The 11,465-nt window shown below is 37.8% G+C and overlaps 2 protein-coding genes across 3 annotated transcripts; both read left to right on the forward strand.

The window, feature by feature from the left end:
• Positions 1–244: 244 nt before the first annotated feature.
• Positions 245–6,054, forward strand: fkbp9 (FKBP prolyl isomerase 9). Its single transcript, XM_079484000.1, has 10 exons — positions 245–698; positions 1,117–1,262; positions 1,952–2,141; positions 2,337–2,482; positions 2,568–2,757; positions 2,954–3,099; positions 3,194–3,380; positions 3,493–3,638; positions 4,931–5,094; positions 5,185–6,054. Exons 1-10 carry the CDS (start codon positions 496–498, stop codon positions 5,359–5,361), a joined length of 1,695 nt encoding a protein of 564 aa, XP_079340126.1. The 5' UTR covers positions 245–495; the 3' UTR covers positions 5,362–6,054.
• On the forward strand, positions 6,024–11,318 carry sytl1 (synaptotagmin-like 1). 2 transcript variants are annotated; one of them, XM_079484001.1, is made up of 15 exons: positions 6,024–6,436; positions 7,215–7,349; positions 7,433–7,575; positions 7,676–7,841; positions 8,003–8,057; positions 8,173–8,212; positions 8,333–8,397; positions 8,490–8,579; positions 8,662–8,828; positions 9,167–9,269; positions 9,418–9,579; positions 9,657–9,735; positions 9,810–9,909; positions 9,982–10,181; positions 10,258–11,318. In XM_079484001.1, exons 1-15 carry the CDS (start codon positions 6,426–6,428, stop codon positions 10,398–10,400), a joined length of 1,659 nt encoding a protein of 552 aa, XP_079340127.1. In that variant the 5' UTR covers positions 6,024–6,425; the 3' UTR covers positions 10,401–11,318. The 2 variants fall into 2 exon arrangements, with proteins under 2 accessions (XP_079340127.1, XP_079340128.1); XM_079484002.1 differs by having other exon boundaries at positions 6,111–6,436; positions 7,433–7,557; positions 10,258–11,228.
• Positions 11,319–11,465: the final 147 nt, after the last annotated feature.

Raw genomic sequence — 11,465 nt, forward strand, 5'->3', positions numbered from 1 at the left:
CCGTGAAATGCATTTCAAAGTAACATTAAGTAAAGAAAATTGATGCATTATGAAGATTTTGTATGCATTATATATTTTCTTATGCGTAAAATACGCGTGCATTGATCAAAACCTACTTTACAATAATAACGGATGTGTTCATGCATACCAAGGACTGTTTTAATATGAATAAAGCGAACAAAACCAAGTTGCGCTGATGAGAATTACATCTCATAAAACCCCCCATTCGCTCGAGCCGCCCATCAGTGTGCCACGTAGAAAGCATTCCTGCCTTCAAGCCCCCGCTTCCGCTTTTCCCGAACAAAATTCAGCCCTTTCCTGCGCATTCTCCGTGTAAAGTGACACCGTTGCCATAGGAAGAAGTTTGGGGAACCGTCCTGCGCGTATTACCACGTCTACACATTTCCCCCCGCTGCTGTACGGTGTGGGTTGAAGACATTTCTGCTGCAGAGCAGGAGAGGTGCAAACAGTCCCTTCGCAAGAGTTTGACGAAAGATGACACGGTTAACGGTTCAGATGATTTTCCTCGCCGTCCTTGTAACTTTCGTGGCGTGCAACCCGCCGCCCGTACCGTTAGATGACATCGTAATAGAGAAGACTTTCACCCCGGAGCGCTGTGATCGTTCGGTGAAACCGGGAGACTACGTTCGGTATCATTATATAGGCACGTTCCCCGATGGAAAGAAGTTTGACTCCAGGTAAGTGCAAAATTATTGAATGAGATCAATTGTGCATCTTCGCACCTGGCCTTACGCCTGGCCTTACGTGGCCTATAGGTCACTACTACATGTTGACTGCAGCCACGCAGGCAAAGCTGAATTGACTCAACATGTTCTTTTCCGTAAACTGATGAAAGCGAATGATGTTTTGCAAAATACCTTAACATAATTAATTTATTAATGTACAGAATTAATGCATAAGTGAAGGGATTCATACATAAGTGAACGGATGAATGAACTAGGATTGCAGAGTTTAAAACTGTTCAAAATTTGAATGGATTTCAAAAGTTTTGTTTGAAATTGTCAGTAATAGGTTTGCAAATTTAATAAAGATTATTAAATAGTAGATGCTAACAAAAAAAATGATCTCTATGTGTTTTATTTTATATGCTTGCAGTTATGATCGTGGCAGCACCTATAATGTGTTAGTTGGCCGAAAGAAGCTGATCGCTGGAATGGACAAAGCTTTGGAGGGCATGTGTGTTAACGAAAGATGGACGATCAAAATTCCTCCACATCTTGCCTATGGAAAGAATGGCTATGGTAAAACCTCTTTTTCCACAGGAAAGCATCTTGAACACAGCCTTTTTAAAGTTGTTTGTCATTGTGGGCACATCACCATTTGTTTTTGATTATGCAAATACTACTACAACAAAACATGCTAATGTTAACCTTTGGGGCCTACAATACCCATGATTCTCCTGAACTAAGTGCTTGGAAGCTTTGGGGTGGGGGTTGAGAGTGGGAGGAGTGAACTCCCGCAGGGAGTGATCTTAAGAAGAATGTTGATCCTTGTCCACTTGTTGAAACTAGTCTAGTGGTGAAGATAATTTCTGTTTGCCCAGAGCATCTGGATGAATCAGTGAATGAAAACGCCCAGATGTGTATAGTGTAAATCAACTGCACACATGCAAAATAGACTGAATGTCTGTTTAGTCTGAAATTTTATTTATATAGGTCGCTGGTTTATCTCCAAGGAACACACTTATTGATAAAATGTGTACTTTGCAATGCTCTCCAAGTTACTTTGGATAAAATGTCTGCCAAATGCATTGAAATGCAAACATGGATACATTATTATGCAAAACAACTTATTTTGCATTTAAGGTATACATTATATAAATATGTCCTTTCGATGGGGATTTAAACCTGCCACAACATAACTTATATAAATTATAAAAATATTGAAATATATTTTTCAATAATTAAACATTTGTATTACTCTTTGTTAGGTGACGTTATACCTGCAGATTCCATCCTCCATTTTGATGTGTTAATGTTGGACATTTGGAACACAGAGGATAAGGTGCAGAAACAAACCTACCATAAACCAGAGAGCTGCAATCGCACTGTGGAAGTTTCAGACTATGTACGTTACCACTACAATGGTACTCTGCTTGATGGCACACTTTTCGACTCCAGGTGAGATAAACCGCTACATTCTATCAGATATAGTATGTTTTGTAATATATAGTAGTTTTGTTATCTTACAAAGACAGTGGTATTGTTTATATTCAGTAGAATTATTTCAAGGTTAAAATAAATGTACATTCAAAATTTTAAACTGGTTAAAAATATTGATGGAAAAATGAACAATTACAATATTTCATCCTGCAGTCACACGCGTATGCGCACCTACGACACTTATGTGGGTATTGGTTGGCTTATTGCTGGAATGGACCAGGGACTTCTGGGAATGTGTGTGGGAGAAAAGCGCATCATCACTATGCCACCTTTCCTTGGCTACGGAGAGAATGGGGATGGTGAGAATTCTTAAATTGCTAAATATATAAACAGTTTCTATATGTAAACATAAATGTTACAGCATCCATGTTCCTCAACTTACAGGAAGTGATATCCCTGGTCAGGCCTCACTGGTGTTTGATGTGGTTCTGTTGGATCTTCATAACCCCAAAGATGAAATCACAGTTGAAGTACAAAGCCTTCCAGATCCCTGTCCACGCAAGAGCAAGGTTGGAGACTTCATGCGCTACCATTATAACGGAACGCTGCTGGACGGGACATTCTTTGACTCCAGGTAATAACATATAGTTTAACAAGTGTTTTTAGATGGCATGGAACAATTTGGGTTTAAATGTTTGATTTAAGGCACAATGGTTATTAGAGCATGAAATGAAAACTGCAGTCTTTGTGTTAGCAGCTCATATCTGAACTACTGGCTAACCATAACTAGTTATGTTTCAATATTTATGTTTGTGTTGATGTATGTTTAGTTACTCGAGGAATCACACCTATGACACATACATTGGGAAAGGCTACGTGATTGCAGGAATGGATCAGGGTCTTTTGGATGTGTGTATTGGAGAGCGCAGGAAGATTACTATCCCCCCACACCTGGCGTATGGAGAAGAAGGCACAGGTGTGTGTACAAATGTGGATTGTACATTTGTGCACTATATGTTCACGTGGTCAGCTTTTCTATATCTGTATTCATGTATTTTTTCTTTGCACAGGAACTAGTATCCCTGGATCAGCTGTGCTGGTATTTGATATCGATATAATTGATTTCCACAATCCATCTGACACAGTCGAGATCTCAGGTGTAAAGCCAGAAAATTGCACCTACCATGCCAAACAAGGTGACTTTGTCAAATACCATTATAACGCCACGCTCATGGACGGAACTCACATCGGCTCCACGTGAGTTGCCATTCTACGCTTATTGATAATTTTGTTTGCATGCTAACTTAATTTCATTGCGAGTAAGTGAGAGTATTTTCGGTTTTAACATAATGTATGTGTATGACTTCAGAGACACCTTTGGAAAGACCTATAATGTGGTTCTGGGTGCTGGACAGGTGGTCATAGGCATGGAGGAAGGGCTTTTGGGAATGTGTGTTGGAGAGAAACGCAGGCTTGTTATTCCACCTCATCTTGCGTATGGAGAGAGGGGAGTAGGTAAGATGTTGCTCCTACAGTCACAAAAAACTAATATTTTTCGAATAACTATGTATAGTTTTATAATTTGCATAATTAAAACCCCCTTGATAATGTATTTCGTTCTGGATAGAATTTCTCATGTCAGACATTTAGTCAAAATCTTATGACAATTGCTGATTGTGTTAAGGAATAGTTCTCAAAAATAAACATTTTACCATCATTTGTTCACCCTCATGTACCCTGTATATTTTTTCAAAAAAACATTATAGAAGATATTTTAGAAATTTCTCAGTGTTTGCAAACAGTGGAAGGCAATATGAAGAGTTTGGTTCCAAAATCTTTTTTAAGTTATTATGGCTTGAATCAAAGCAAACCAACTGCAAGTTGCTTGATATTCATTGGAATGCACAATAAAAAACATGATTTTTTATTTTAAAAAAAAACAGAGTTATCTCATTTTGGAACCAAACACTTCATATAGGTCAATTATGTTTGTTGACCAACATTCTTCAAAATATCTTCTTTTGTGTTCTCCAGAAGAAAGAAAGTCATACAGTTTGGGAATAACATGAGGGGGACTAGATTTTTCGCGTTTGGGTGAACTATCCCTTTACTGTTTTGGAGATTTGTTTTTGCAGTTTGTTTGTGTAACCACCAGATGGAGGCAAAATAAAAATTCAATGCAAAATAATGCCACCAAACAACCTATCTATGAGCACACAATCATTCTACATAAGGAAAAGAACATTCAGGGAAATTATAATCTTGATATCTTCGGTATTAACTAGGTAAAACCGTGTCAAAGATTGAAATCGCTGTTTAGGAAGCCTACGGTTTGTGCAATATAAAAAACTCAAAAAGTGTTAATAGATTCACTCATTTCAGTATTTCAAACCATTACTTTCAGTATTATAAATAAAACACGAATACTGTATCTCGACATCTGTCATATAATCTATGATTTACAATAAAATAAGCACTTGATATACTGTAATTTACAGTAAAATAAACAATATTTTGTGATTTTTATGGCTTATAAAGTTTTCTGATTCGTAAAGCATCACCAGTGTATGTTATCCATGATACTAATATAGTATTAGACGGCAACAAGTATAAATATATACCCTTTTATTGAACAGGTTTGGCTATTACTTTAGTTTTATGTTAAAATGAAATAGAAGCACAAAGGGCCAAAAAAGAAAGCAGTTCTGGTCATCTAGGTGCATTAAACTTAATTTAAACCCTGTATATTTTACAGGCATATAATATTTGATGTGCTTTTTTAAACTATGAACCACCTCTGTGCTCAGATGGCGAGGTCCCAGGCAGTGCTGTGCTTGTGTTTGATGTTGAGATGATCGAGATGGAGGAGGGTCTTCCTGAAGGATACATGTTTGTGTGGAACGGCGAGGTCTCACCTGACCTCTTCAGTGAGATGGATAAGAACAAAGACAAAGAGTTGGACCGTACTGAGGTAAAACTGCATCTGATTGCATGTGTTTTAACTCATGCATTACTAAAGTGTTTAATTTCTCCTGCCTTCTTTTCCTCTTCCTTCCTTCAGTTTTCAGAGTACATCCTACAGCAGGTGGAAGAGGGCAAAGGTCGTCTTGCGCCAGGTTTTGATCAGCAGCGTATCATGGATAACATGTTTGATAACCAGGATCGCAACAAAGATGGAAAAATCACAGAGACGGAGTTTAAACTTAAAGCAGATGAACCTGTTCATGATGAGTTATGAGGGCAGAATCAGGGTCACGATTTGTTGTGTGGTTTAATTTTATAATTATTGGGAGGGAAATAATGATGTTGGATTTTTAAGTGAAGTGTCACTCATTGCTATTGACTTGATGTTTGTCTGAGAGATGTGCATGTGTGGGTGTGTTTTATTGTGTTTAGATGATTGTTTTTTGTATGTGTCTGAATGTGCGTGTGTAAATTTGGAGTGATATGTGCAAAACATTACTTTGTAAAAAAAGATCCCTTATATAAACACATTCCAACCCCCAATTGCTTTACATATTGTCATTCATAAATCATAGTACTTATTTATTAAAACTAAAAAAATGTCTTTCATGAGTCATGTTCATCAAAGCATGATCACTCTTCTGTTTTGCAAAGTTCCTTCAACAATGCGATACATCGTCAATTTAATTTATCTTAAGAGAGGTTCAAGTTTTTAACTTCCATATTTATTAAGTAGCTGCACAACACATGTGTTAGACTTTTAAATGCTTGTGAATGAAGAAAATATAAGAAAATGTATATTGTATAAAATTATAAGAAATATAAAGGAATTTTTGTATCTTTTCTACATGATTCTTGAAACTAAATGAACGTTCCACTCTGACCTAACAATGCTATTTTGTCTTAACATAAAGCAAATAGTGAAGAAAAGCAGTCAGCAACATGGATCAATAAACCCTGCCTAAGTAAAACAGGTAGTTGTGTCTGCCAGGTGTTTTTCTAATCCTCTGTACGTGTGTGAGTGTGTGTTTAGCAGGTGTGTGCTGATAGTGACGGACTCCAAACCGGAACTACTGCTACAGTTGTCACACATTAGTGAACGTGAATCAAGCAAGCACACGCTTAATTCGGTCAAATTGTGAAAACACTGCTTGCCTATACACTCCCTCGCTCCACTTTTATTCTCTAGAACAGAGACTAGAGAGATCCGGTTCGTGTTTTGGTGTGTGCCCTGCGGTTGTGACAGTGTCGGTCCTGCCAAATCCTGGGAGAGTGTTCAGAGACCGACCACTAAAATTTGAGAAAATCGACGATAATGGATGACCCAGAAGACACGAGATGATACAAAGGTATTGAAAATATATTAAATGTTGATTGTTAAAGTGTTTGAGTAAATGATATGCGTTTTATACTGTCTTTGCATGTTTCAATTATGTTTCAAGTGCAAGTGTTGGACTGGTGCAACTCCCATCTGTTAATCTCGAGCTTTAACACTTGTTATTGTTGAGAATTTTGACGCAAATTGACGCTCACATTGGGTTTGGTGATCTTTTTCAACGCACACTAGGTTGGGAACTTCATCAGGGCAATTGCAATTCAACCAACACGTAAATGTTAACATGCGTGTAGTTTAACTTTAGTTCATTTACGTGTTGTCGAGATTGTAACGTAGAGGGTTATAATGCTCAATATGTTGAGATTAAAAAACACTTCCCGAATGTAGTAGTTTAGTAGTACATTGCTGCATTGTGAGCAATGTGTTTGCTTTTTGCCTTATTTGTTAAAGTTTGTTGTGCGCCTGCGCTGTTCAAGTGTGTCAGCATCGCTCGCTCTGCAAGTTTAACATATTCGGTTTTGTTCTGTTGTCGTTTTAGGGAACCTGACATTTGTACCCATTTTTTCCATATATGATTGTAAAATGGTGTGTTTTATTTTAGTTGACTTCTTTACATATTTGTTATTTATTGAATTTTATTGCACTCACAATAGCGACCCAATGAGGGAGCAACATGGCAATGGATCACGATAATGATTCAGTCATCATAGCTCTGGAAATCTTTTAGTCCTCAAACATTTATCTGCAACACTTGGGTGTGTTTTCTCATAAATCATCTCTTTAAAAACCAGGTGTGATCATGCGTCCGTGATGGAAGGGGAACATTTACTGGATCTTGGTCACCTAACTGAGGTGGAGCAAACTATTATTCTCAATGTGCTGCTGAGAGATTCTGAACTGCGCAGCAAAGAGGAAGGCAGAGTGCGGTTAGTGCGTCTACAATATTAAACATGTATGGCAACTATATATATATACACACATATTGTATATTCATAATTATCTATTGCAGTAAACTTCAGCAAACTGAGTCAGACCCTGTCCGTCTGCGCACGCTCTCGGGGGCGTGGTTTAGTGAGCAGCGCTTTAAAAGATATCAGAAGGGCGGTGCTGATGTTGTGCATGCCTCTATACGCCGTAAGAAGCGTGAAAAAGGTCACATGATAATTTACTCATTACCGTAGTCTAGTGTACTTATGCATTCCTGTGTGTTTGTTTGACCTTTGTATTTTCTCCTTTGTTTGTCATTTTTTAGATATACCTCTGGCGGAAATATTTGATCATGGTAATACCTCCTCTCCAATACCTGAGCAGCAAGAAGAAAAAAGAAGTACAGAGAAAGAAGGCCAGTTAAATATAAGTGTAGCAGAAGATGACTCGAGTCAGGAAGAGAAAGAAAGAGAGAAGGAAGATGAGGAAAGGTTGGTACAATGGTTGGTGTCACTGATGCACAGTGTCAGGACATTTTATGTCGAGTCTAGTGTGCACACTGTGCTTTTCCTGGAATCGAATAATGTGATTGGCTTTACATTATTATATGACATTGCCTTTCTAAAGATTGAAACTGTTTTTTATATTTTAGTCCCATTCGCAGAGTTCCCCCTAAACCCCTACCCAGGACAAAACTCATCACAAAGGTCAGCGTACATTTCAGTTTGTATTTCAATGTATGTGCAAGAAAGATCTTTGTTGATGTACTAAAATAGTTTAATACAAGTGAAACAATTAAAATCTATTTTTTTCTTTTAACAGAAAAATACAGCGGAAATAAATGGCGTTTCAAGTCCTGAAGGTAAATAAATCTACACTCAAAGATTGCATGACAGCTAAGACGTGGGATGTATAAATAGCGCAATAATTCACGATGCCAATAACTTATTACGGTCTCATCTCCTTTTCTAACACATCCCAGGAAGTATTATGCAGTCAGAGGACACGGACAGCAGAACTCTGTCAAGTGCATCACCATCTATGAAGGTCTTATCAGCATGGTCAATTATACAAATACATCCCTGAAAACTTGTTGAAGTGTTTCTTTAAAGTTTTGTTGTGTCTGTATGTTTCTGTAGGTGGACTCGGACGGAGACATAAACTCCGGCAGTACTGAACTCGATAACATAAGATTCGGCTCAGTCACCAGCTTGAGCTCACATCACTTGGTAAGATACACATTCATTACAGCACAATGCCCCAGCCTCAGCATCATTGAGGATGTCATCATCCCTTTTTCTATGTGTTTAGATGAATGGCAGCTTGATGAGCCTGTACAGTGTGGGGGATTTCGGGGATGTTGTAGTGTCAGGACGGGTCCAGTTCTCTCTGCAGTATGATGTCAAGAGGGAGGAGCTTCATGTGCGTATTATGCGCTGTCAAGATCTCGCACCGGCCCGAAAAAATCGCTCAGACCCGTAAGTATACATAGATATGGTTGTTTAGTTTTTTCACTTGTTTTGTGATTTATTATTTCCTAATGATCACAGTTTATAACACCCACTTAGATTTTATATGCTTTTTTTAATACCAGAAAAAACTAACTTGAAAAACACACTCCAAAACATAGAAAAATTAAATTAGAGAAATGTATGAAACCGTGTATGTGTATGTTTTCTATTTTACACTAAAAGGTAAAAAGAAAGCAATAAAAAATCGAAAGTAAACAATTAAAAAACTAAAAATAACCCTGCTTTAGGAAAGGTATGCTGTCATTCTTTGCCTTTGGTCATCTCTGTCTTTCTTCCATACACAGGTATGTAAAAGTTTACCTTCTCCCTGACAACACATCTCGCAGTAAGAAAAAAACATCAGTGAAGAGAAAAACATTAAATCCCATCTATGATGAAACCATGAAAGTGAGCTCAGCCTTATTTTTATGCATAATATTTTCAGAAATGTTGTACTTCAGCAGTTTCAAGAGCAAACACGTTCTACTCTTCAGAAATACATTTCTGAACTTGCTGGTTATTTTTTCACTCAACTATAAATTTTCTTTCGGATCAGTACAATGTCCGCAGGCTGGATCTTCAAGCTCGTGTGCTAAGTATTTCAGTCTGGCACATGGCGAGGATGAAAAGAAACCTATTCCTGGGTGAGGTAGAAGTGAGGCTGGGCCAGTGGGACTTGAGCCACATCCAACCAGACTGGTACACCCTCCAACCAAGAGTGAGCCATAATGCACAAGCTATCTGTAAATATCTCAACCGAAGAACATTTTCTTATCACAATACTCTATATCATAGATTCAAATAAGTCCAGACGCCATTATCAGTCGTGGGACCATTCTCTTCTCGATTAAGTTTGTACCTTCTGCATCCGAGGGTAAGTCTGAACAGACCCTTTCAAACCCTTTTCCACCCTGTGACATGTGCATCATATTATGGTGTGTTATGCAGGAGATGGCTACCCATTGACTGGTGAGCTCCACATTTGGTTGAGAGAGATCGTCGGTCTCCTTCCTACAAAACGTAGTGCACCCATTACATATGTGAAAAGGTATGTGTGCTCATTCCTGAGTGAATGTGTTTTTTTTGTCATTATGTAATTATGTTTTATGTTTTTTAACAGTGTGATATTGCCAGATGAAAGTGGCGTCAGCGGCCAGCAGACTCGTGTGGTGCGGGGGTCCGTTAATCCACAGTTCAACCACACCATGGTTTATGATGGGTTTCAGTCCAGTGACCTCTTTCAGGCATGTGCAGAAATAACGGTCTGGAGCTCACAGCCATCTACCTGTCTCGGTGGAGTACGACTCAGTACAGGCTCAGGTGAAACACATCTAGATGCGTCCAAAATCTGACGTGGCACTATGCAAGTAAGTTAACGTGTGTATTTGTGTTGCAGGTGTGAGTTATGGTCAGTCTGTTTGCTGGATGGACTCTAGTGAGGAAGAGATCAGCGTATGGTCAAGTCTTATTCAGAGCCCCAACAGCTGGGTGGAATCGAGTCTGCCAATCAGGACCAATTTACAGCTGTGCTCTGAGTAACTGTGTTTAACCCAAGCGTATTTGATCTTTGACCTTGTTCTGTAACAATCTGAGTAATTAATCATTTCTACTGACAAATGAGAAACCCAGAGCATTTACATCTTTACAAGAAAACTCATTATTTTAACAAAACGAAAGTAGAGATAATAAAGTAGAGGGTGTCAAGTTTAAAACAAAGGAAATATTTTGCACAAGTGGATTTGTTAAAAAATGACCTTCACACATTTCATTGCTAGTGAATAATATAGACAAATTGATTGTGTTGTCTACATTGGGGTGTCCAAAAGATTCTTGGAAGACTATGTGAGACAACTCTTAATAGCATTTACTCATCCTTACTCATTAAACCTGTATGACTTTCTTCCACAGAACACAAAGAAGATATTTTGAAGAGTGTTCGTAAGAGTTCATAAAAGTGAATGGGGACCAGTGCTGTTCGGTTACCAACATTCTTCATAATAAATAGTTTTGTGTTCTGCAGAAGAGAGATAGTCATAAAGGTGAATGAGATGAAAGAACGTCTGGGTGAACCATCACTTTAAACCGTTACGAACTGGTTTATTGTTTTGTAATTATTGGCTTTGTGTAAAAGTGGAACCCCATTTTCATACCAGTTTGTCTCTTTTTCTTATTAAGATTATGCAAAATGCTTATTTACACCGTGTAGTTGGTCTTGTTTTGTAATCGCTCTGGGTGACATTGCTGGCCAAGCCCCACATGTAATAAAATCAAACTTAAAAAATAAAATCAAACTTATTTAATTAATAAATACACTGAATATTTTTACAAGAAATTGCTACGTATTAAATATTGATGTTGTCTAATTTCTGTGGTGTCAGAGTTTTCAATAAACACTTACATATCCATATAGACGATGAATACAGCTACAATATTGCCATAAATAGAAACGTTTTATTATTTACTTGAACGAAACACGTTTTCTTTACTGTAGCAGATCATCTCAAGTTGCAAGCATGTGTTACAATAAGCTCTCATTTCACAACACTTTCTTGACGTAAGCGATTCTTTTCTTAATAAATACTTAATAAATCCTTTCGTTCTAGT

The sequence above is a fragment of the Barbatula barbatula genome (genome assembly GCF_947034865.1).
Source record: "Barbatula barbatula genome assembly, chromosome: 21".
NCBI lineage: Eukaryota > Metazoa > Chordata > Actinopteri > Cypriniformes > Nemacheilidae > Barbatula > Barbatula barbatula.